The sequence below is a fragment of the Oryctolagus cuniculus genome, chromosome 20, assembly GCF_051225735.1.
Source record: "Oryctolagus cuniculus isolate XC-2025 breed Fujian yellow rabbit chromosome 20, ASM5122573v1, whole genome shotgun sequence".
Lineage (NCBI taxonomy): Eukaryota > Metazoa > Chordata > Mammalia > Lagomorpha > Leporidae > Oryctolagus > Oryctolagus cuniculus.
Genome location: NC_142886.1, coordinates 27,799,365 through 27,825,366, shown reverse-complemented (window position 1 = coordinate 27,825,366; position 26,002 = coordinate 27,799,365). Strand labels below are relative to the sequence as shown.

Sequence of the window (26,002 nt, the reverse complement as noted above, 5' to 3'; positions counted from 1 at the left end):
GCCTCCCAAGCAGTGACTTAACCTTCTGTGCCACAACACCCCCCTCTCTTCTTCGTTCTTAACATATTCCCTCACACTGATGGAGCTCACTCTCCACTACTTTCCTAGTAATGCGGGGACACACAGTGTTTGAATTTGTTTTATAGTTTCGGATATCAGATTGTTGTCTTTGTGCCAGCAATGTGGTGTGGTATGTTAAGCTACCACTTGCTATGCTGGCATCCCATACTGGAGTGCTGGTTCCAGTCCCAACTGCTCTGCTTCTTACCCAGCTCCCTCCCATTCACCTGGGAAATCAGCAGGTGACAGCACAAGTACTTGGGTCCTTGCACCCATGTGGAAGACCCTAATGGAGTTCTGGGCTCTGGCTTCAGCCAGGCCCAGCCCCTGCCATTGTGACCAGTTGAGGAATGAACCAGTACATGGAAACTCTCTCTCTCTCTCTCTCTTTCTCTGTCATTCTTTCAAATAAATGAATAAATCTTAAATATTTCTTTGATCTGTTATATTGCTTGATTAATAATTCTGGCAGTATTATAGGTCCTCTGGCACCCAGAGGTGCTGGTCCATAGTATAGTGCAGTTCTGATCACCATTCCTGTGTATGTCATCCCTCCTATTGTACCTTCTCTTTGAAAGGTTTTATTGTTTAAAAACCTTTAGGGGAGGTAGGTAATAAATAATATTGTCAATAATAGAGTTCAAAAAGGCGTGCAATGAAAAATCTGTTTCCTATTCATTGTCTGTTCACTCAGTTCCTTCTGCTATAGTCATGAACCACTTCTGATTTGTCTGTGCATGTCCTTTTGTGGAAACTTTTTTTTTTAAAGAGTTCAACAAATTGTGTGGGGGAAAAAAAATTGTTCCTCAACAGTCGAAACAAGGGCTACTCAGAGTCATTGTACCTTGAAGGTAATTTCATTTTTTTAAGCTTTTTTTTTTTTTTTTTCAAGAAACTTAATTAACTTTAAAGAAGAACCCCAAGAATGATACATCGTTTGCAAGCACTTAGAAGTAACTATGAGACATAAGACTATCCTTGTGGAAACTTTCAAGACATGCTGTCTCTTTGACTGTATCAGGAAATTTTGTTTGTGCCTTAGTGTGCATCTTGTGCTAGTTTGGTGCTTAGTGAATCTTCAGAATCATAGAATCAGGTCCTCTGGTTCTGAGATACTTAAGCATTTTCTCAGTTTTCTCTTTCAAGAAATCCTGCCTATAAACCTTTAGTATTTGTCCTCTGATTGTCTTCTCTTTCATTTTTGTTTTTGTTTCTGAGAGATTTAGTGTAAACCTTCTATGTAAACTCTCCCTTAATTAATATTTTTAATCTGTCACCGCCTATTCAGACTCTTTCATCTAGTGTCTGAGTCCAGACCATATACTGTGTCTTCTACTCGTGGAGATAGGAGAAGGCAAAACTACCTGCCTGCTTGGCTGGATGTGAGGATGGGGCAGGGTCTCTGTTACTGTTTCTTCCTCTCTTTTGACAGCTTTATTGAATATAATTTACAAACTAAACAGGCAGAGAAAAGAGATGGACAGGGAGATTTGTCGTCCTCTTATTCAATCCCCAAATGTTCTCAACAGTTGGGGCTAAGATAGGCCAAAATCCAGAGCCAGGGACCCAAGTCTGAGCTGTCACTTGCTGCCTCCCAAGATCTTCATTAGCAGGAATCAAGAATCATAAATGGAGCTAGGACATGAATCCAAGCATTCCATTATGGGATACAAGCATCCCAAGAAGGTTTTAATCACTATGCCAAATGCCCACCTGAATCCACTCCTTTAAATTTCAAGGCTGGTGCTGTGGTGTGGTAGGCCAAGCTTCATCCTGCAGCGCTGGGATCCCATATGGGTACTGGTTCATGTTCCAGCTGCTTCTCTTTTAATCCAGCTCTCTGCTATGGCCTGGGAAAGCAGTAGAAAATGGCCCAAGTCCTTAGGTTCCTGCACCCACGTGGGAGACCTGGAAGAAGCTCCTGGCATCCAATCAGCGCAGCTCCGGCCATTGCAGCCATCTGGGGAGTGAACCAGCGAATGAAAGACCTCTCTCTCTCTCTGTCTCTGCCTCTCTGTAACTCTGCCTTTCAAATAAATAAATAAATCTTAAAAAAAAAAAAAAAAAAGAAAGAAAGAAAGAAACCCGCTATCCATTAGCAGTCACTCAGCCCTTTCCTCCTTCTCCAACCTTCCAGCAACCAGTAATCTTTCTGTCTTTATGAATTTGCCTATTTTGGGTATTTCATATTAATGGCATCATATAATGTTGTAGTCTTTTATGTCTGGCTTCTTTCACTTAGCATAATATTTCCAAGATTCAGCCTCGTAATGCCAACACTCCATTCTTTTTCATGGCCAAATGATCATTCTGTAAGTAAAACACATCTGTTTATCCATTTTTCACTTGCTGGACATTTGAATTGTTTCTACTTTTTGGCTGTTGTGAATAACTCTGCTGTGAACACGGGTGTACAACTTCTTTTATGATACATCTTTTCATTTCTCTTGAGTATATACTTAGGAGTAGAATTGTTAGGTCATATGGTAACTGTATATTTAATTTTTTGAGAAATTGCTTAACTGTTTTCCAAAACAGAATAGTAGCCATGTCCTTTTACAGTTTAATCAGCAATGTATGAGGGCTCATGTCTGTTTCTAATATCCTTCAAACAGTCATTTTGTTTGTAGCCTGGCCTTAACCCTTGCCTACTCTGATGACTGTTGCCTCATCTTTTAATCCCCTCCATGGTTCCATGCAATGAATTTATTTGATTCTCTTTGAATCCCACTTATAGATAACATCCTTTTCCTTTTTTTTTTTTTAAGATTTATGTATTTATTTGAAAGTCAGAGTTACACAGAGAGAAGAGAGGCACAGAGATAGAGAAAGAGAGGGAGAGAGGGGTCTTCCATCTGATGGTTCACTCCCCAATTGGCCGCAGCAGCCGGAGCTGTGCCGATCCTAAGCCAGGAGCCAGGAGCCAGGACCAGGTGTCCCACGTGGGTACAGGGGCCCAAGCACCTGTGCCGTCTTCTTCTGCTCTCCCAGGCCATAGCAGAGAGCTGGATCGGAAGTGGAGCAGCCGAGTCTCAAACCTGTATCCATAATGGGATGCCGGCGCTTTAGGCCAGGGTGTTAACCCACTGTGCCACGGCACTGGCCCCAGGATAACGTCCTTTTTCTGACTTGAAGTCGTTTACCATCTATATTAGCTTCCTGGGACTGCAGTAACAAAGTACCAGAAACTGGGTGACTTAAAACACAGCAGAAATGTAGGAGGCTGGAAGTCTGGGGTCAAGGCGGCAGCAGGGCCATGCTCTCACCCCAGCAGTCCTGGAGAACCTCCCTTCCTTCTCATGTTAGCAGTTCTTGGCTTCTCTTGGCTTATAGATGTGTCACTCCTGTCACGTGGCCATGTTCCAGTGTGTCCAACATTGTCTTCTGTGCTCCCTTTGTGTTTCTGCATCCAGATTTCCCCCTTTTGTAAGGACATTTGCACTGCTGAATGACCTCCAACCCTAATTCTAAAGAAGGTGTCAGTCTGAGGAGATGGGGGGTCATTTTGGTAGAATACAGTTCAACTCATGACATCTTATTTTTGTGAATTTTCCTTTACATTAATTGTATTGAGGATTTACTGATATCTGCTAGTTAATAAAAAATTGAGCTCTATGTTTTATTTCTTGTTCTTTCCATTGTTTTGTGATAATTTCCAAAAGGAAACTGAAAGTACAACATTTTAATCCCCCCATCTTTTCCTTTTCCCCCCAAGGAAACCTTTTATTTCCGGAATACAAATTTCATAAATATAACTTTAGGAATATAGTTATTCTTCCCCGCATACCTGCCCTCCCACCCACACTCCTACACCTCCACCTCCTCCCTTTCTCATTCCCAGTCCCATTCTCTATTAAGATTTATCTTCAATTAACTTTATACACAGAAGACCAACTCTATACTAAGTAAAGATTTCAAAAATTTGCACGCACACACACACACACACACACACAAACTGTTTGAGAACAAGTTTTACAGTTAACTCTCATAATACAACTCTTTGAGGACAGAGGTCCAGCATGGGAAGTTAGTACACAGTGACTCCTGTTGTTAATTTAACAATTAACACTCTCATGTATGATGTCAGTGATTTTGACAGAGCTGCCAAGGCTATGGAAGCCTTTTGAATCCACAAACTTGACGGTATTCAGACAAGGCCATAAGCAAAGTAGTTCTCTCCTCCCTTCAGAGAAAAGTACTTCCTTCTTTGATAGCCACTTCTTTCCACTGGGGTCATGCTCACAGAGATCCTTCATGTAGAACATTTTTTGCCACAGTGTCTTGGCTTTCCGTGCCTGAAATGTTCTCATGGGCTTTTCAGCCAGACCAGGATGACTTAATCCCCGCATCTTTAAAATAGCATCTAGGGGCTGGCACTGTGGTGTAGTGGGTAAAGCCGCTGCCTGCAGTGCCAGCATCCCATATGGGCACCAGCTCAAGACCCGGCTGCTTTACTTCTGATACAGCTCTCTGCTGTGGCCTGGGAAAGCAGTAGAAGATGGCGCAAGTCCCTGGGCTCCTGCACCCGAGTGGGAGAACAGGAAGAAGTTCCTGGATCCTGGCTTCGGATTGGCACAGTTCTGGCCATTGCAGCCAATTGGGGAGTGAACCAGTGGATGGAAGACCTCTCTCTCCCTCCCTCTCTCTCTCTCTCTCTCTGCCTGCCTCCTCTTCTCTCTGTGTATAACTCTGACTTTCAAATAATTAAATAAATAAGTTTAAAAAAAAAAAAAAACAACAGCTAGTAGACACATCAGAAACCACAGCCCCCCCCCCCCCTTTTTTTTTTAAGATTTAGAGAGGGAGAGATGGAGAAAAATTCTCCAACTTCTGGCTTACTCCCCATGTGGCTGCAACAGATTACCTGCATTCTGGTCTCCCACATGGATGGAAGAGGTCCAAGACCTTGGACTATCCTCTGCTGCTTTCCCAGGCACATTAGCATTGAAGCGGATGTGGAGCTGTAGGGACTGTGAACCAGCACTCGACATGGGATGCCATTGTAAGTGGTGGCTTAACCCACTGTGGGACAGCGGTGAGCCCCATCACAGACCATATGATCTAATGAAACAGTTGAAGGAGCATTGTGGAGTGGTGACATACATCATCTTATATCTTTAAGGCACTTTGTAACTTATGAATTGCTTGGACATATTATCTTTTGATCCTCAGAGTGTTATGAGTTAGGTAGGCATTAAAATTTTGCAGATAGGGAGTTGTTACACTGGTTTAGAGGTCAGTTGGGTTACCTGCATCCCATACCAGTGCCTGGGTTCAAGTCCTGGTTCTCTTCTCCATTCCTACTTCCTGCTAATGCACACCTTAGGAGATAGCTCAAGTGGTTAGGTCCCTGTCATCCACCTGGGAGACCCAGATTGAGTTTCTAGCTCCTGACTTTGTCCTAGCTCAGCTGTTGAGAGTATTTGGGAAGTGAACTGGTAGATGAGAGATGTTTCTGTGTCTCCCTGCCTTTCAAATAAATAAATAATTTTAATAAAGAAATTTAGTAGATAATAAAAGCCCAGAGAGGTTACAAGGAATTTGACTAAGCCTGAAGGACACATAGCATCCAAATTCAGCAGTCTTCTTTCTCAACCTCTTTTCTTTCTGCAGTGTTGTTTATCCTGTAAGGATTTGAATGCCAATATAAAATCATAGTACAGAATTATCAGGAAGATCATAGTGAAGGAAAGTGCTTTCTTTTTTACCTTTTCTTTTAAAAGATCTATTTATTTGAAAAGGAGCAAAGGTAGGGGGGAGAGGCAGAGAGATGTTATGTCTGTTGGTTTACTTCCCAAATGCCAGCAATAGGTGGTAGTGGTCCAGAATTAAGTCAGGAGCCAGGAACTCCATCTGGGTCTCCCTTATTGGTGGCAGGAACCCATGTACTTGGGCCATCACCCTCTGCCTTCCCAGGTTCGTTAGCAGGAAGCTGATTGGAAGTGAAGCAGCCAGGTCTTGAGCCTGCTCTCCAGCATAGGATGTGAGCATTGCAAGCTGCAGCTTAACCCGACACACTGCAGCACTCACCCTGAAAGTGCTCCTTACCTGCCTCGTGTTGTGTAACAAGCGATCACAGCACTTAATGATTTGAAACAACAGAGGTTTATTTGCTTGTGATTCTGCATCTTGGGAGGGCTTCATAAAGGCCGCAGCATAAATGAGTAATTCTTATGGTCAGAATTTCATGATCCTGACTTTGTTAACTTCACACAGGAAACCTGGACAAACATGAAGAACTAGAGAAACTTGTAGCAAGATTCTTGGGAGTGGAAGCTGCTATGACATATGGCATGGGATTTGCAACAAACTCAATGAACATTCCTGCTCTTGTTGGCAAAGTAAGAGAATAATTTGTGAAAACTCTCTTGTATGAATCCTCTTTTGTTTTGAAGAGCATTCAGAGCAAGTATTATGAACTTTAGACTAACGGTATTTTACCCAAAGATATATCTATCAGAAATGCTTAGGTGAGTGTTTCCCTTGGAGACTTGCATCATTTGGATGGTTATTGACTTTGTTTCATTCAGAGTTTTGAAGAAATTCTGATAAATAAAACCTGTTAAAAGCTAGAATTATGATTCTAACATTGATATCTAGGATCGGATAATGAAAGAGCAATGGCCAATCCTCCGCCTGCGGCGCCGGCACACCGGGTTCTAGTCCCGGTCAGGGCGCCGGATTCTATCCCGGTTGCTCCTCTTCCTGTCCAGCTCTCTGCTGTGGCCCGGGAAGGCAGTGGAGGATGGGCCAAGTGTTTGGGCCCTGCACCCGCATGGGAGACCAGGAGAAGCACCTGGCTCCTGGCTTCAGAACAGCTCAGTGCGCTGGCCGCAGCGGCCATTGGAGGGTGAACCAACAGAAATGCAAGACCTTTCTCTCTGTCTCTCTGTCTCTCTCTCACTATCCACTCTGCCTGTCCAAAAAAAAAAAAAAAAAAAAAGAAAGATGTATTCGATTGTTGATTGGTTAGATGGCTCACACTTAGCTATGTTTCTGCAAGTGTGTAAAAGAACCTTTCTGGTCTTTCAGATTTCCTTGCGTAGTGAGGTGGTTGAGTTAGGTTAATTCTAAAGTCTTTTTCAGTTATACAAATATATAGTTCTGTGAAGAATAGATGAGACAAATAGAAAACAGATAGCAAGATAGGAGGAATTTAAACCCATTTATATTAGTACCACATTAAATGTAAGTTGTTTATACATTTAATTGTAAGGCAAAGATTGTCAGATTAAATAAAATTTGAGTAGGTTTTCTAATATAGAATAGGAATATATTTTAAATAAGAAGGCACAGAAGTTAAAAGCATAGAAAAAGACACAGCCTGTAAACCATAAAGATTTCAGAACAAGGAATATTCCTAGAGATAAATAAGAATATTGTACCATGATAAAGGAGTTAGCTCTTGGGGCTGGTGCTGTGGCATAGTAGGTTAAGCCTTCTGCCTGCAGTGCCAGCATCCCATATGGTTGCCGGTTCGAGACCCAGCTGCTCTTTTTCTGATCCAGCTCCTTGCTAATGGCCTGGGGGAGCAGTGGAAGATGGCCCAAGTGCTTGGGCCCCTTCTTCCGCGTGGGAGACCTGGAAGAAGCTCTTGGCTCCTGGCTTCGGATCAGCCCAGCCCTAGCATTTGTGGCAATTTGAGGAATGAACCAGCAGATGGAAGATCTTTCTCTCTTCCTCTCTTTCTGTCTGTAACTCTGCCTTTCAAATAAGTATATTGTAAAAAAAAAAAAAAAAAAAAAAAAAAAAAAAAAAAAAGTAAACTCTTCAGGAGGACTTATTTTAAGTGTAGGCACCTAATTCAGCTTCAAAGTACTTGAAGCTAAAGTTGATGAAACTGAAAGAGGTAAACAGGTATGGAATTTTAATTAGAGATTATCATCTGGGCTGGTGCTGTGACTCAAACGAGTTAAGCTGCCACCTATGATACCAGCATCCCATATGGGTGCTGGTTCAAGTCCCAGCTTCTCTACTTCTCATACAGCTCCCTGCTAATGAGATACCCTGATGGGGAGTTCCAGGCTCCTGACTTTGGCCTGACCCAGCCCCTACTATTGTCACCATTTAGGAAGTGAACCAGCAGATAGAAGATCTCTCTACATCTCTCCTTCTCTCCTTCTCTCCTTCTCTCTCTCTCTCTCTCTCTCTCTCTCTCTCTCTCTGACCTTGCCTTTCAAATAAATGAATAAATAAATAAAAAACAGATAATCAGTAAGAATATAGAACACTAGAACATTGAATCAGTTGACCTAATTGACATTAATGAAACATTTCACCCAATAAAAGCTGAACATTTACCAAGATAGATCATATTCTAGACATTTAAACAAGTTTTTTTTTTTTTGAAGATTTTATTTATTATTTATTTGAGAGGCATAGTTCCAGACAGTAAGTGGTATAGACAGAGGTCTTCCATCCACTGGTCCACTCCCCAAATGGCTGCAGTGGCTGAGGCTGAGCCGATCCGAAGCCAGGAACAAGGAACAACTTCCGGGTCTCCCACATGGGTGCAGGGGCCCAAGCACTTGGGTCATCCTCCACTGCTTTTCCGGGTGGTAGCAGGCAGCTAGATTGGAAGAGGAGCAGCCGGGACTAGAACCAGCGCCCATATGGGATGCCAGCGCCACAGGCAGGGAATTAACCTACTGCACCACAGCACCGGCCCCTTAAACAAGATTTAATAAATTTAAAAGTATTGGGGCCACCACTGTGGCTCACTTGGTTAATCCTCCACCTGCGGTGCCAGCATCCCATATGGGCACCAGGTTCTAGTCCCAGTTGCTCCTCTTCCAGTCTAGCTCTCTGCTGTGGCCCAGGAGGACAGTGGAGGGTGGCCCAAGTGCTTGGGCCCCTGCACCCTCATGGGAGACCAGGAAGAAGCACCTGGCTCCTGGCTTTGGATTGGCGCAGCACCAGATGTAGCAGCCATTTGAGGGGTGAACTAACGGAAGGAAGACCTTTCTCTCTCTCTCTCTCTCTCTCTCTCACTGTCTATAACTCTACCTGTCAAATAAAATAAAAAATATATAAAAAATAAATTGAAAAGTGTTAAGATTATTCAAAGTATTTTAAAAAATCAGCAACACAAGGATATCTGGAAATCCTTTAGTATTTGAAAATTAAGCCACATTCTTCTAAATAACCTAGGGACCAAAGAAGAAAAAAATAAGGCAAAATAGGAATTATTCTACAGTAGTTGAGAATGTAATATATCAAAATTTGTAGGATGAAGGTAAAACAATGCTCAGATGTAAATGTATAGCATTAAATATTTGCATTAAGAAAACAAAGCTCCTAAGAGTATCAATTGTTAAATCAACAACAGGAGTCACTGTGCACATGCTCCCCATATGGGACCTCTGTCCTTAATGTTTTGTACTATGAGAATTAACAGTAAAACTAGTCTTCAAACAGTACTTTATACTTTGTGTGTCTGTGTGGGTGCAAACTGTAGCAATCTTTACTTAGTATAGAGTTGATCTACTGTATATAAAGGTAATTAAAAATGAATCTTAATGAAGAATGAGATGGAAGAGGGAGTAGGAGATGGCATAGTTTGGGGGTGGGAGGGTGGTTGGGGGGAAAGAACCTGTATAATCCCAAAGTTGTACTTTCGAAATTTTTATTTATTTATTTATTTATTTATTTTATTTATTTATTTTTTACAGGCAGAGTGGACAGTGAGAGAGAGAGAGACAGAGAGAAAGGTCTTCCTTTGCCGTTGGTTCACCCTCCAATGGCCGCCGCAGCCAGCACGTTGCGGCCGGCGCACCGCGCTGATCCGATGGCAGGAGCCAGGAGCCAGGTGCTTTTCCTGGTCTCCCATGGGGTGCAGGGCCCAAGCACCTGGGCCATCCTTCACTGCACTCCCTGGCCACAGCAGACAGCTGGCCTGGAAGAGGGGCAACCGGGACAGAATCCGGCGCCCCAACCGGGACTAGAACCCGATGTGCCGGCGCCGCTAGGCGGAGGATTAGCCTAGTGAGCCGCGGCGCCGGCCCGAAATTTATATTTATTAAATAAAAGTTTTCTATAAAAATTTTTAAAAAAGAAAACAAAGCTTCTACTTTAAGAAATATTTTAAAACAGTAAATTAAACCCAAATTAAGTAGAAGGAAAAATATTGTGGCCGGCGCAATGGCTCACTGGGCTAATCCGCCACCTGCGGCGCCAGTACCCTGGTTCTAGTCTCGGTTGGGGTGCCGAAATCTGTCTCGGTTGTTCCTCTTCCAGTCCAGCTCTCTGCTGTGGCCTGGGAAGACAGTGGAGGATGGCTCAAGTCCTTGGGCCCTACACCCGCATGGGAGACCAGGAGGAAGCACCTAGCTCCTGGCTTCAGATTGGCGCAGTGCGCAGGCCATAGCAGCCATTTGGGGAGTGAACCAACGGAAGGAAGACCTTTCTCTCTGTCTCTCTCTTTCTCACTGTCTAACTCTGCCTGTCCAAAAAAAAAAAAAAAAAAAAAAAAAAAAAAAAAAAAATATATATATATATATATATAGTAAAGATAAATTCAGAAATCCAGGAATTAGAAAATAGATAATAGTCAATCAGTGAAACCAAAGCTGATTCTTTGAAAAAATGAGTAAATTGATACATTTTTAAAAATATTTATTTATTTGAAAGGAAGAATTACAGAGGCAGAGAGAGAGAGAGAGAGAGATCTTCCATCCACTGGTTCACTCCTCAAATGGCCACAATGGTTGGAGCTGGGCTGATCTGAAGCCAGGAGCTTCTTCTGGGTCTCCCACACGGGTGCAGGGGCCCAAGGACTTGGGCCATCTTCTACCGCTTTCCCAGGCCATAGCAGAGAGCTAGATCGGACGAGGAGCATCCAGGACTAGAACTGGCATCCATATGGGATGCCTGCACTGCAGGTGACAGCTTTACCTGCTATGCCACAGTGTTGGCCCCAAATTGGTAAATCTTTAACCAGACTGGTCAGAATAAAAAAAAAAAAAAAGAGGAGACACAAATTGCTAGTAACCTGAATGAGAGAGGAGCTGTCACTATAGGTACTGTGGAGATTGAAGGATTACTAAGGAAACTTTAACAACTTTATGTTAATAAATTCTACAACTTGGGTATGGTGGACAAATTCTTTGGCAGACAGAACTGTGTGGTTCTTTGCTTTCACACATTGACTGTAATACATTGTTGTCCTACATTTTGGCAGTATTAACCTTAAGCTTTTATTTGGAATTTCTTAGAACTTTTTACACGAGAGGATTGAGTGACATCATCTAGCTTCTCCCTCTTAACTCATGAATACTAACAAATCATTATCTAGAACTAAAATTTTTTCTTTACAAACATGTGAGGTTACTGCTTTTGAAGATTTGTCTCCTAAATCAAACCTTAAAGCTGCAGTGATATTTATTAGGTCATTACTTTGTTAAATGCAGAAAGTAATGTGGTTTTAATCACTCTTTGAGTCTGATGCTGTATGTCTATATGAGGTGGTTGTCCATGGTAAACATGAAGGGATACAGGGTACTGGCGAAGAGTGGGGTAGGCTTTGTGCTGAGTCACTGACTTGTGACCATGAGCAGGGTTTCAACGTCCTGAATGATGGCTTCCTCAAATGCAGTGTGGGATGATCGCATAAGTAATCACGCACTTAAACCCCTTGGCAATGAAGCCTGCGACATATAGAGCTCTTTGCTGTGAACCGCTGATATTCAGAATTTATTTTTGAACCAAGGAATAGCTTATGAGGGGGAAAACAAACAAACAAACAAACCCAGGTTGATAACAGAAATGTTGAATAAAACTGTCTCAAAAAGAAGTGATAAAAAGAACATAATGATATTACAGATTTTGCCAGAAAAATAATTTAGTTGGAAGAAGAAATTGAAATTATTTTTGGAGGGAGAGAGGGGGAAGGATTCTTTTGAGGTGTAGTAAGACTTACAGAAGAGAAATGCAACTTCTCTTTATTTTTTCCCTTGCTTTTGATTTTTTCCCCTATAGGAATATTTTTTAGAAATTTTCTTTATTTGTTGGAGAGACAAAGGGAACTCACTGCCCAGTTGCCTGCAATGGCTGGTATTGGGCCAATCCAAAACTGGTAGTAGCCAGGAACTCAACAGGTCTTTCATGTGGCTGGTGGAAGTCACCTGTTGCTTAAGTCATCACTGCTGCCCCCTGGGGTCTGCATTTGTAGGAAACTGGAATAGAATCAGGGACGAGAGCTGGGCCTTGAACCCGGGTGTTCAGATGTGGGACATGAGTGTTCTTAATTGGTGTCTTAACCTCTCGCCTAACTGCCCCCTCTTTTTTCCCCCCCCAGTTTTTCCAATTTAGTTTTATAGGTGAGTTGCCAAACAGTACAGAGTTCCTATATACCGGTCAGCAGGCTTCCTTTTACGTTAACATCTTATATAACAGTGGAACATGTCTCAAAGCTAAGCAATTAACTGATAGAATACTGTTAATGGAAGTACAGAACTGATTGAGTATTCACTGCTTTTTACACGGATGTCCTCTTTTCTGTTCCAGGATCCACTTGAGGATCCACATTCATTTAGTTGTAGCTCTTCAATCTGTGATGGTTCCTGTCTCCTCTTGTCTTTAATGAGCTTGACACTTGTGGCATACTGGTCCCTTACTTTGTAGAATGTGTCTAGGGTCAGGTTTGTCTGCTGTGTTGTCATGATTCATTGTGGCCATGCCTTATTGAGAAGGATACCACAGAGGTGATGCCCTTTTCGCTGTATCTGTGTGTTGGCAGGTGCATGGCTTTGATATATGTTATCGCTGATGTAAATCGTGATGACTTGGCTAAGGTTTTGTTAGGATTTTCCACCATAAACTTACTACTTTTTCCTCTGTAATTACTAAATGTTGTGGCAGAGGACTATAAAAATAGAATTTTTAAACTTTTACCCACTTTAGCATGCATCTGTAGATCTTGCCAGTAGTGCTTATGACATTGATATTCTAATGGATAGTTTTCTCATTTCTTCAGTACTTTGGAATTTGTGTGTAATGAAAACTTGTTGATTTTTCTGTCTCAGTAAGAATTCATTTATCTTTTATTATTTGGGTTTAATCCAACATGATTGGTTTTTTGTTTTAATTTTGACCATTGGGCGCTCATTTGGGTAGGATTCTGTGTCCTTTGAATATGCAGCAATTTTTTAAAAAGTTTATTTATTTTCATTTATTTGAAAGGAAGAGAGAGAAATATCTTCTATCCACTGGTTCACTCCTCAAATGCCCACTGTACGCCTGAGGGCTCTGGTATGGGATGCAGGCATCTTAACTGTAGTGCCCACCCCAGCAACCTTTTTTCATACTTTCTGATGTGATAAGATGTTCCAGGCTGGTCTTCTATTTTTCCCTATCCCAGGTTTGCAATCAATCAGTTCTCCAAGGAACCTTGCTGCTTTTTATTGGAGAATGGTGCTTAGAAACCAAGTTCTGGGAACTAGGTGTATTATTGCTGCAAGGGTATCAATTCTCATCCCACAGTGGATAGAGCTAGAGAATGTGTGTTTGTACACTAACGCATGTGTACACATACTCCTGTGTATGTGTATATGCCTATGGATGAGAGTACTTGAAAAAGTTTGTGGGGGTTGGTGTTGTGGAATACAAAGTTAAGCTACTACCTGCAATGCTGACATCCCATATGGGCAGCAGTTTGAGTCCCAGCTGCTCCACTTCTGATCCAGCTCCCTGCTAATGAGCCTGAGAAAGCAGCAGAAGATGGTCCATTCCCTGGGCCCCTGCACCCACCTGGGAGACCTAGGAGAAGCTCCTGGCTCCTGGCTTCCTCGCTTCCTCCTGGCCCAGCCCTGGTCATTGCAGCCATTTGGGGAGTGAACCAGCAGGTAGAAGATTTCTCTCTCTGTCTCTTACTTTCTCTGTGTAATTATGTCTTTCAAATAAATAAATACATTTTTTTTAAAAAAAAGTGCTTTTGGAATTAAAAGATAGTGGATGGGTGCTTGACTCAGTGATTAAATCATCACTTGGGACACCTCCATCCATATCAGAGGGCCTAATTAAGTCCTGGATATTCTGCTTCAGTCTAGGATCCTGCTAATGCTCACCCTGGGAGACAGCAGGTGATGGCTCAAGTACTTGGGTCCCTGCTATTTGTGTGGGAGACTCAGATTGAGTTCCCTCTCCTAGCTTTGGCCTGGCTCAGCCCTTGTTGTTGTGGACATTTGGGCAGTGAACCAGTACATGGAAGATATCTTTCTCTCTCTGTCTTTCAGACACAGTGAAGATAAATTTAAAATTTTTTAAAAGGTAGTGTACCTTTTTCCATGTACATTTTGAAGAATGTTTCAAAGACCCCTCATAGGTGTAAATTTAAAAACCAAGACTCCATATGAATATCTCCAACTCTACTTTTCTTCATTTTCATCTAGACATTTTAAACCAGTACCTTTTGTATCTTCATAATAAAAGCTGTACACACAGTAAAAATTTAGACAACTGCTGTTTTAATTTCTTAAGGATCCACCCAATAATATTCTGTAATAGATACATATGTGTGTCTATATATCCTTTTATTCTCATGGAAGTGTGTTATGTTTTCTGTATCTCTTTTCTATCTAATTGGATATTTTGAAGCCATCTTTCGCAGAGAGAAACTTGTTTCTGTGTTCAGATGTTACAGGGATGGAAGCATAAAAACTGGAGACAGGTGGGAGGGGGCAAGAATAAAAAACCGAGAGCTGCAGCCTTTTCTGATCGCTTCAGCAGCAACCTGTGTGCATTAAAGTAAGAGCTCATTCAGAACACGTAGGGCAAGACTGAGGCTCATGTTCAGTGTGGTGGGGGGAAAGCTTGATAAGTAGGATCCTCCCTGAATGCTGCGTAGCTGGTAGTAGAGACACAACACCACTTCCAAAGGCTTGACCCTCTCAGCTGCTGCTGACCATATTAAGCAGTACCCTGTGTACAAAAACTCATTTGGAATTCCCTTAAATCAAAGAAATCACAACTTTTTAAACACCATCTGATATATGAGAATTTTACATATAAATAAATACCTGTTGCTATGTATCTGAATATTTAAGTCAGTCACAGTACTGAAGATATTAAATTAAAAGGCTAGAATTTTGCATCTACTGCTAAGATGTCTGAAAAAATAAAATTGTCAGGGCCAGTGTGTAGCACAGCAGGTTAAGCCACCACCTGCAGTGCTAGCATACCATATGAGTTTGGTTCAAGTCCCCACTGCTTCACTTCCAATCCTGCTCCTGGCTAAAACACCTGGGAAAGCAGTAGAGGATGACCCAAGTACTTGGGACCCTGTATCTTTGTGGGATACCCAGATGGAGTTTCTGACTCCTGGCTTCGGCCTGGCCCAGTCCTGGCTGTTGCAGCCATTTGGAGAGTAAACCAAAGGCATCAGAGGGAAATCAGATGAGAAATATTTCTCTGTCTGTCCCTCTCTCTGTGTAACTCTGCCTTTCAAATAAATACATCTTTTTAAAAAATTGTCATGCATACTATTTAAAAATTGATGGATTCGCTGTCATTCAAGTTTTCCTTAAAAGGCTGTAGTTATTAGTGATGGTCATACTTTGTGATTTATATAACTAAACTTCCCTTCCCCACCCTCTGCCCGGCCTCTTACTGTCTTGTGCTTGTGACTGCAGGGTTGCCTGATTCTGAGTGATGAGCTGAACCATGCATCACTGGTTCTGGGAGCCAGACTGTCGGGAGCAACCATTCGGATCTTCAAACACAACAGTGAGTTTGTCATGGAAGTCACCACTAACTCTTGCTTAGTATTCTTTGGCAGTGGTAACACTAGTTACATTAATAATTGAGAAAACAAGTAGAGCTGCAGTAGCAACATTTATTTATCTTTTAAAGATTTATTTATTTGAAAGGCAGAGTTACAGAGAGGCAGAGATTGAGAGAGAGAGAGAGAGAGAGAGATAAGTCTTCCGTCCTCTGGTTCACTCCCCAGTTGGCCGCAGTGGCTGGAGCTGCACCGATCTGAAGCCAGGAGCCAGGAGCTTCCTCTGGGTCTCCCTTGCAGGTGCAGGGGCCCAAGGACCTGGGCCATCTTCTACTGCTTTCCCAGGCCATAGCAGAGAGCTGGATCGGAAATAGAGCAGCCAGGACTTGAACTGACGCCCATGTGGGATGCTGGCACTGCAGGTGGTGGCTTTACCCACCATGCTACAGCACCGGCCCCAAGAAGTAGAAACATTTAAATGTTCTTCTGGTCCAGTCTTTAAAAAGTTACTCTTTTCCTTTTTGGATTAAAAATAGAGGTTGAAGGAAGCCTTTCATACAAAATACAATCTATAATCTTCTCCTTTTATTTGACTTTCAAGTTTCCTATCTCTTCCTTGTTTGCAACTGATTTGTTCACATATATGTACTAGATGCCTGCAGTGTATCTTGGCATAGCACTAAGGGTATTGAGATGAATACTAGGGTCTCTAATCTGAATCATCTCTGACTTGTTAATGAAAGAGACAATAAATAGACCAGTACTTTGAGACAGACACTGGAACACAAATATGAGCAGATGCTGAAAGAGCACAGGAAAAGAAAGCACTAAGCCAAAAGATTTTCTCCCGTATGGAAATATATCTGTGTATTATTCTATCATTTACTATAAAAATGCATAGCTTTCTTGGTCAAAACACTCACACATGAGGATGTGTTTTTTTTTTTTAAAGATTTATTTTTTATTTGCAAGTAAGAGTTACACAGAGAGAGGAGAGGCAGAGAGAGAGATAGAGAGGTCTTCCGTCCGCTGGTTCACTCCCCAGGTGGCCTCAATGGCTGGAGCTGCGCTGATCCGAAGCCAGGAGCCAGGAGCTTCTTCCAGGTCTCCCATTCGGGTGCAGGAGCCCAAGGACTTGGGCCATCTTCCACTGCTTTCCCAGGCCACAGCAGAGAGCTGGACTGGAAGTGGAGCAGCTGGCTCTCCAACTGGCACCCATATGGAATGCCGGGACTTCAGGCCAGGGCGTTAAGCTGCTGCGCCACAGTGCTGGCTCCCAAACTATGTGTTTAATATCATCTTCTGTCAAAATGAGTACTACAGGTACAGATGAAAGTCTAGAACGTGTACCAAAATACTAGCTCCACACCTCTAGATGTAAGGATTAGGATGGTAATAGTTTTTTTCTTTTTCTTGTCCAGTATGTTCTACAGTGAGAATACAGATGATTTTTTGTGTAAATTAGATCTTATTAAACTCCAAATACATTGTGAAGGGTGATTGTCAGCACACATGACACCACCTCATCCTTTAATGCTGCTAGCTAAGTCAACCCATCATTCAGACACTAAGGTGGTTTCTAAATGTTTCTGGTAGGAGTAGCACTATATTTTTGCACAATTATAATTCCTAGTGTCTCAGAATGCCTAGTTAAAAGAGTATAAATTTTAATGCTTTTCCAAATTTCCTGTAAGCACTATACCAATTTTTACTCCACCTGACAGTGACTATTTCTGTTCACTGGCCAACATGAATATTATGAATCATTTAAAATCTTTTTGCATCTAATAAGTAGATAATACAGTTTTTAAATTTCTTTATTAGATGTAGAACTTTTTATGTAGCTATTATATTTGTAGGTCTTTCTTTATAAATTGGCCATTTGCAAACTGTTTCTCCTTTATTGACTGTATTGTTCTTTATATTATCTTTTATGTTGCACTCTTTTTTATTTTTTTAAACCTTTTTAGTGTGTTACTGTGCACACTCATTAAAATGTTTGTTATATTTTACAACTTTCAGATTTTACTTAATGCCTATCCCACTCTAAGATAATAAGGGTATTATATTTTCTTTTGGGAGTTTTGTGCTATATTTTAAATTTGAATTTATATTGGAATTTGGGGTTATAATGTATAATATAGGAGAGAGAGTGAATTTTTTTAAGTACATAACATAGTCAGACATTCTGCTGTGGTTATTTCCTTTTGTCTAGAATCTTGAATCAATATTTATCTTTTTTATATCTTTTTTTGTAAGATTTATTTATTTATTTGAAAGAGTTACACACAGATAGAGGAGAGGCAGAGAAAGAGAGAGAAAGAGGTCTTCCATCTGATGGTTCACTCCCCAATTGGCCACAACGGCCGGAGCTGTACCAATCCGAAGCCAGGAGCCAGGAGCTTCCTCCCGGTCTTTCACGCAGATACAGGGGCCCAAGGATTTGGGCCATCTTCCACTGCTTTCCCAGGCCACAGCAGAGAGCTGGATCTGAAGTAGACAGCCAGATCTTGAACTGGCACCCATATGGGATTCTGTTGCTTCAGGCCAGGGCGTTAACCTGCTGCACCATAGTGCCAGTCCCCTCAATATTTATCTTTCTCCTCTTATATGTAAACATAGGAAGCTAAGACAGTACACTGTTTTTTTAAGATTTATTTATTTATTTGAAAGTCAGAGTTACACAGAGAGAAAAGGAGAGGCAGAGACAGAGAGGTCTTCCATCAGCTTGTTCACTCCCCAACTGGCCATGCCGATCTGAAGCGAGGAGCCAGGAGCTTATTCCGAGCCTCCCATGTGGGTTCAGGGGCCCAGGGACTTGGGCCCTCCTCACTACTTTCCCAGGCCACAGCAGAAAGCTGGATTGGAAGTGGAGCAGCCGGGACACAAACTGGCGCCCACATGGGATGCAGGCACCACAGGCGGCAGCCTTACTCACTAGGCCACAGCGCCAGCCCCTGTTTTTGTTTGTTTGTTTGTTTGTTTGTTTTTTAAGATTTATTTTATTTATTTGAAAGAGTGACGAGATGAAGAGATAGAGAGAGAGAGTTCTTCCATCTGCTAGTTTACTCCCCAAATGGCTGTAAGGGCTAGAGTCTAGGCCCGGACAAAGCCAGGAGCCTAGAATTCTCTCCAGTCTCCCATGAGGGTGGGAGAGGCCCAAGCATTTGGGCTCTCCTCTGCTGTTTTCCCAAGCACATTAGCAGGCAGCTGAATCGGAAGCAATAACTCAAACTAGTGCTCCAACATAGGATATTGGCATCACAGATGGTGACCTAAGGAGATTGAATATGCACAGATATGCCCATATTCATTTTTTAGGAGGTATATCTGTTTTCAATAGTTTATTCACATTCTTGCTTGGTCTTTTTAATACTTTTATTTCTGAGTGACTCATTAGGATTAGGGATACAGTTTGGTTCTTTAAACCCCAAAATCTAAAACTGAACGACAAGGTATTTAGCATAGAATATTGGCCATTCCATAAGCATGCTAACTAAGAACATTAACTGCCACAGTCAAGTTTTGGTGGTTCTTCTCAACATTTGTTGAATTTTTATTTTAATTCGGGATGGCAGTCATTCACTTATTTTGCCCTTTTTTTTTTTCTGTGCAACTCTGCTTGTTAATGTTCTTTGCTGTCTGAGACACTCTTCCTGAATAAGAAATGTATATTTGCATTTCTGGGATAAAGTTAGGAAAGAAGACAATGCTTTGTGACACTTGTTTTTTGTGTGCTGTAGATATGCAAAGCCTGGAGAAGCTATTGAAAGATGCCATTGTTTATGGTCAGCCCCGGACACGAAGGCCCTGGAAGAAAATTCTGATCCTAGTGGAAGGAATTTATAGGTAATTCTGCTTTATTACTCTTGCCTTTGTGACTTGGGCCCATTAAGTTAGACAGTTTTAAACGGAAAAGAACACCAGTCTGGCTCCCTCTAGAAACTAAGGAAGTAGTGTTTATGACTTGGTAAAATACCTGGAAGTAGAGGCGGCACTAAAACAGAATTCTTTTTGTCTGATTCTTCTTAGCGCCTTCCATTATTTTACACAGCCCCCAAATCTCCTTTCTATTGGTGTCTGTTCTCTACTGTTTGTAGAGGGAAGTTAGGGTCAAGAACTACACATTCTAATATGTCAGAACAAATTACCACTTAATTTTAAGAAATATTTTTATTAACTTTGGAACTCTTGTATTTATTGTCTTCTCTTTGTTCTTTTGTATAATTTTAATTACATATGCAATGTGATAAAAAGTCTACTGTTGCCTGTAACTGTAAGCTTTAGAAGAATCTGCTATTACCTTAATTCTTTCTGTCATGAATTAAGATCAGTTATATTCTGAGCTTGTTTTAAAAGATCCAGTCTCCTTCCCCACAGACTTCTGCTTAGCCATGCTGGCCTCCTCTAACTTTGTCTGTTTAAAACCACAGGTAATGTTGTTCAGTCATTTAAAAAGCAATAAACTGAAAACATTAGTAAGCAAGTGGCCGGCTCCTAACGTGGGGAGTTGAAAAGCCTCAGTGTATTTTTTTAAATCCTGTTTTGTCAGCATGGAGGGATCGATTGTTCGCCTTCCTGAAGTGATCGCTCTCAAGAAGAAATACAAGGCGTACTTGTATCTCGACGAGGCGCACAGCATCGGGGCCCTGGGCCCCACGGGTCGAGGTGTGGTGGAGTACTTTGGTCTGGATCCAGAGGATGTGGACGTTATGATGGGGACATTCACAAAGAGCTTTGGTGCTTCTGGAGGCTACATCGGAGGCAAGAAGGTAACTAGGCGTGAGAATGCCAGCCGTAGAGATGTGTATCAGGTGGGACCCGAACTGGGACGCGGAGCTGCTGAATTTATTTGTGGCTTAGGCTTCTGGTGCTAGCAGGCTTCACACTTCAGCTGCGTGGGGAGTGGCTCTGGAGTCTCCCCCACTGAACTAAAGGCCCGTTCTGTTCATTGTTTGTTGTTTTCTTAGTTGGGCTTCTTTCTAAACCACACTGATCTGAGATACAGAATACTCTCTTTTATGAAGAACACACAGTGGTGCTTCCTGTTTGCCACGGTCATCTATGGGGTTTGAGTTGTGCTCACAGTTTCAGAAGTAGTGAGGCTGCTGTGAAACCAGTTGGTCTGCCCTTGGACTCAGACCTATCATGAGTGAACATAGAAATGGGAGAAAAAGGATTTTGCTAGCTCTGGGGTGCAACAAAGCATAGTATTTGTCAGTTTGAAAATTCTGTAGTGAACTCAGAGGCAACTAATAATCAGTGTGGCTGGGTGGAGATGGAGAATCCTGGAAACAGAGGCCTGGATTTGAGTATTTCTCTGCTTATTTTATAAGATCGTTTGTCCTTGAGTTTCCTTGTCAGTAAAATACAGGTAAATATGCTAGCTTGTCAGATTGTAGTAAGGATTCAAAAAATAATGTGTGTGTTCAAGCTTTACCATGGATGCACTTTGAAAACATGTTAAGTAAAAGAAGTTGGTCACAAAAGGTCACATTGTGGGTTTGGTGCTTTGTTTTTTGTATGTTGTGTCCAGAGCAGACATAGAAACAGGAAGTAATTAATAGTTGTCAGGGGCTGAAGGCATGGGGAAATGGAAAGTGACTGCTGTAGGGTACAAAGTATCCTCTAAGGGTGATGAAAATGTTCTAAAATAGATTAAATAATGGTGAAGGTTGTGCAGTTTTGAATATACACAAAGCCACTGAATTGTACACTTTGAAAAGAAGAATACTGTGGTTTGTGGTTTTTATCTCAATAAAACTGCTATTCAGAAAACTCATGGCAGCAAGAATAAAGAACACATGCCACATATCTTGGTGCTCATAAATGTTATTATTTCCTCCTTAAAACTCAATACTGAGTCTTTAAGAAGTATTAATTGTTCTAATAATTGATACCCTTTTAGGGATTATCTATTTTCATTAGGTTGCATTCTACCTTCTTTTTAATAGGACCAGGCCCACTTTGTAGGGTCAGTTGCTTTTTAGAAAGTTATATTGCTATGAATCCCAAATTAGAAAAGTAATACTTTGGGAGACCACTTAAGTACAGTATAATTGTACTTTTGAGATTTTAGAGTTCAATTTTTAGTATTTTTGAAGTGACTGTTTTACAGGCATGTTTTATATCACCTTACTTGTTTCTGGTACATGGGCTGCTGTGCGTGTGTTTTATGTAAAGACCTGCTGATGAGAAGGGGCCAGCTGCATGGCACAGTGGGTAAAACAGCTGCTGCCTGCAACTCTGGCATCCCATATGGGCACCAGTTTGAGTCCCAGCTGCTCTGCTTCCAATCCAAGTTCCTTCCAATGGTGTGGGAAAAGCAGCAGAAGATGATCCAAGTCCTTGGGTCCCTGACACCTACATGGGATACCCGGAAGAAGCTCCTGGCTTCAGACCGGCCCAGCTCCTGCCATTGCAGCCATTTGGGGAGTGAGCCACTGGTTGGAAGATCTCTCTGTCTCGAATTCTGCCTTTCAAATAAATAAATAAATCTTTTTTAAAAAATAACTGACAGAAAAGATTTTTAACATTACTCAGTGAGATGGCATTATCATTCTAATGAAAGACCCAGTGAATTCCTATTTAAATTTTACCATGCTTATGTCATTTTATAAATTTCTGTGTAACTGGAGTATATCCAGACAGCCTTAAAGTTGATCCTAGGTAATTGTTAACTTAGAGGTGCAGGATGAGCTTTGCAGGCATGAGGTGAGATACACATGACGTTTTCTGTAATATGTAGAAGTGAGTTGTTGTATCAAGGAAGCAACCCAAGCACCTTGTTTAATTTAGCCTTGTACACTTATTTGTAACATTAAATGATACGTTCTCTGCAGTTGGAGTCTTTAAAATTTGTTTTTCTTCTACGTTGCGGCACGCTTAAGAAGCAGAACAAAGCCGGAGGACTTGCCGCACTGGTGACCTGGTTGCTGCCGACAGTACTCGTATGCTGCGCCTTGCGTACCTCGTCATGTAGCTCCCCCTCTTCACGGAGGAACGACACAGGACCCTGCACTGTTCTTTCGTCTGCTCGGCCCTTCCCGGGTTTGCTGCTGGTTCTTCCCGGGTTGGCTGCCGTCCTTCCACCTCCGTGGAAGGGCGGTGCCCCCTGCCACTTTCCCCACTTCCGCGAGGGAGTGGCACACTGCCGGCCGGCTCTCTCGGGGGCTGCTCAGATGTTATCCAGATGTTCCCCTTAGATGTTCCTGGTGCATGTTGTCTCTCTCCTCTATAGTCCTCTTCCACCAATCCCAACTCTGCTACCCACACGCCGAGTACGCTGCTCTCCTCAAATCAGGAGCAGGATCAGCTCCTGCAGGTCATCAGTCAAGTTGGCGAGAGGCAGCTGCATAGAAGTTGTTTACTCCCTTCTCAGCGCCATATTGTGGGAGAGCAGATGCATAGAATAAGTCTTAATTCCAGTAACTTAGTCTAGTCCGAGTTGCTCCCCACAGTTCCCCCTTTCTTTTTATTTTTTGGCGTTGATACGCGCCTGTCTTCGGTGCCCCGCAGCACACACTCTGCTCTGCTTGCTGGAGTTGCCCACAGGTGCTTACAAGCTCTACCAATCAGGCAAACCGAATCCGGGTCCTCTCTTCGCCATGTTGTGAGGAGGTTTTTAGGCACTGATGCGTGCCTGTGTTCGGTGCCCTGCAGTGCACGCTGTGCTCGAGCTGCCTGCAAGTGCTTATCGCCTTAATCAGGCAGACCAAATCCAAGCCCTCTCATTGCTGTCTTGTGGGGAGACTTATTGGTGTTGATAACGTGCCTGTCTTCGGTGACCTGCAGCGGATAAGCTGCTAGCCGCCCGCAGGTGCTCATCGCCTTACTAATCAGGCAGACCGAATCCGAGCTCTCTCATTGCCGTGTTGTGGGGAGGCCTTATTTTTCCCTATTTCTCTATCTCCGGGCATTCCTATTTCTCCTATTTTACTTCTATCTGCCAGCATTCCTATTTCTCTCATTTTACTTCTAAACTTCTGTTTCTCTTATCCCTGTGGCTTCCCGGCGCCTGCCCAGAGGCTTCTTCTCGGTGCCTCGCCCCGTGGCCGCTTCCCGGCTCTGCGCGGCTTCAGCCCGCGCTTCTCTCATCTGCATGGCTTCCCAGCTTTGCGAGCGCTCCGGCGGTCTCCACACCCCTTCACGCCGCCCCACGGCCTCCGCACTAGCCCCGCGCTCCCTATCCACTCACGCCCCGTGCGCTCTCTCCGCTTGTGCCCCGCGCACTCCCTCTGCGCTCTGCGGCTTCTTCGAATCATGGCCTAGGCTCACGTTTCCGCTTCTCGGTTGGTTTAGTTTTCAGTCTAAGTTCCCCGGGCTAACCTGACGAAATCCAACCTAGCTTACGTCTCCGCCTCTGGTTTTAGTTTTTCGCCTTTTGCTCCCCGGGCTGACTTGACGAATCCCAACCTAGCTTACGTCTCCGCTTCGGCCTGCCCCTGCGGCTTCATCCTCCCTAACATATTTTTCTCTACCCTGTATGTTTCCTAACTTTTCTTCCAACAATATTCCCCTCTCATTTCTCCTGGCTTCTCCCCACAGTCCGTATCCGAGTCTAAGTTTCTTCTAGCTTTCACTTTCGCTTTCAACCATAGATTTCTCTTAACTTCCCCACCATAGTCCGTATCCGAGTCTATGTTTCTTCCAGCTTTCACTTTCGCTTTCAATCCTAACTTCTTCCAGCACTTTTTCCATCCGGCTTTTCCCTAGGCTCTCTCTAATCTCTCTCCAGTATTTTCCCACTTCTTCCCGCTTCTTCCCTCCTAGGTTTCCTATCCGAGTCGCGGCACCATTATGTCGCTCCCCCGTGGAAGTGGGGAAAGTGGCAGGGGGCACCGCCCTTCCACGGAGGTGGAGGGACGGCAGCCAACCCGGGAGGGACCAGCAGCAAACCCGGGGAGGGCCAAGGAGACAAAAGAACAGCGCAGGGTCCTGTGTCGTTCCTCCGTGAAGTGGGGGAGCAACATCATCATGCCTTGCATGGTGCCACTGAAGGCAGGAGTCCACCAGCACCTGGAAGGACAGCACTGACATTGCCTCTAACTGTCTGCCTCTGTGAACCCCTAGGAGCTGATCGACTACCTGCGCACACATTCGCACAGCGCGGTGTACGCCACGTCCCTGTCGCCGCCGGTGGTGGAGCAGATCATCACCTCCATGAAGTGTATCATGGGCCAGGACGGCACGAGCCTCGGTGAGTCCACCTTTCCTGGGCTCAGTAAATACTGAGCAGCCAGAAGCTTTCTCTTGAGCTTTTTCCCTAAAATAAGCAGTCCGGTGCGCTAATGGGCAGAGCCGGCATGTCTCTGAGGCCTTGGTTCCCAGGGCCGTGTGTCCGTGTCAGATGCACGTGCCCTGAGAACTGTGCTGGCTCACCTGCGGTGGGGAGGCTGTGCTCTTGTTCCTCCGTGCCCGCAGGGGCTTTCTTGAATTGCAGGACTTTAGGTGAAGATGCAGTTCACTGGGTAGTGATGTTTCCTTAGCAGCACATTGAAAGAGCTGCTGTTCCTATGGGTTAGTATTCCAGAGTTAATGCTTTCTTAAGAAATGTCTAATTTGGCAAACAGAAAATAATAAAACTCATCCTAAGCTAGATGTCTTGGCTTAAACATATTAAAATGAATTAAGTGTGTTTACTTTCTGATATTTGATTTTTATTTTGCATCACCAGAGGGCAGTGTTGACTGTAGAACAGTTATAATGAAAAGGAGCAGTCGAGGTTTTTGGTTGCTGTTGCTGTTTACTTTAAAACGTATTTCCATCACCACTATGAGACATATTAACTTTACTTATTGATTTTTAAATGCTTCTAAATTCAGTTTGGCTCTTGTAAAAATTGCATATTATCAGCCTTGATGCTGTGGTTATGTGATACTTTGCTTCAAGATTAATTTTGTTTTGCTTTGAGAAGCAAGAATAAAGTGGCACATCTCAGTTTGATTTATTTAACACTGTTTTCTTAAATTGGTGTTTTACTCTAATGTTTTTTCTGATATGTGATAAATGCTTGTTTTCCCTAGTAAGAGATTTTTGCGAATAGTGTTGTGACAATTTTCAGGGTTGGGAATTGGTTTCTAAAGGAAGAAAGTATTACATTAATGTGGCAAGCACAGCACTAGAGCCTTATGAGAAGGTCCTTGTTAACACTAGCTATGCTCTGTTACATTTTCATTGGAAGCTGTGTGCCTTGATCTGTGTGTGTTTCTAGCACTTACCTACTTA

General features: G+C 42.9%; 1 protein-coding gene across 1 annotated transcript in view; it reads left to right on the top strand.

Annotated features, from left to right (window-relative positions):
- SPTLC2 (serine palmitoyltransferase long chain base subunit 2) overlaps positions 1–26,002 on the top strand; it is a 97,327-nt gene that overhangs the window by 48,652 nt on the left and 22,673 nt on the right. Inside the window, exons 5-9 of the mRNA XM_002719571.6 lie at positions 6,277–6,401; positions 15,687–15,780; positions 19,519–19,624; positions 20,328–20,547; positions 24,848–24,974. Coding sequence (XP_002719617.2) covers positions 6,277–6,401; positions 15,687–15,780; positions 19,519–19,624; positions 20,328–20,547; positions 24,848–24,974 — 672 coding nt within the window. The remainder of the gene's footprint in view (positions 1–6,276; positions 6,402–15,686; positions 15,781–19,518; positions 19,625–20,327; positions 20,548–24,847; positions 24,975–26,002) is intronic.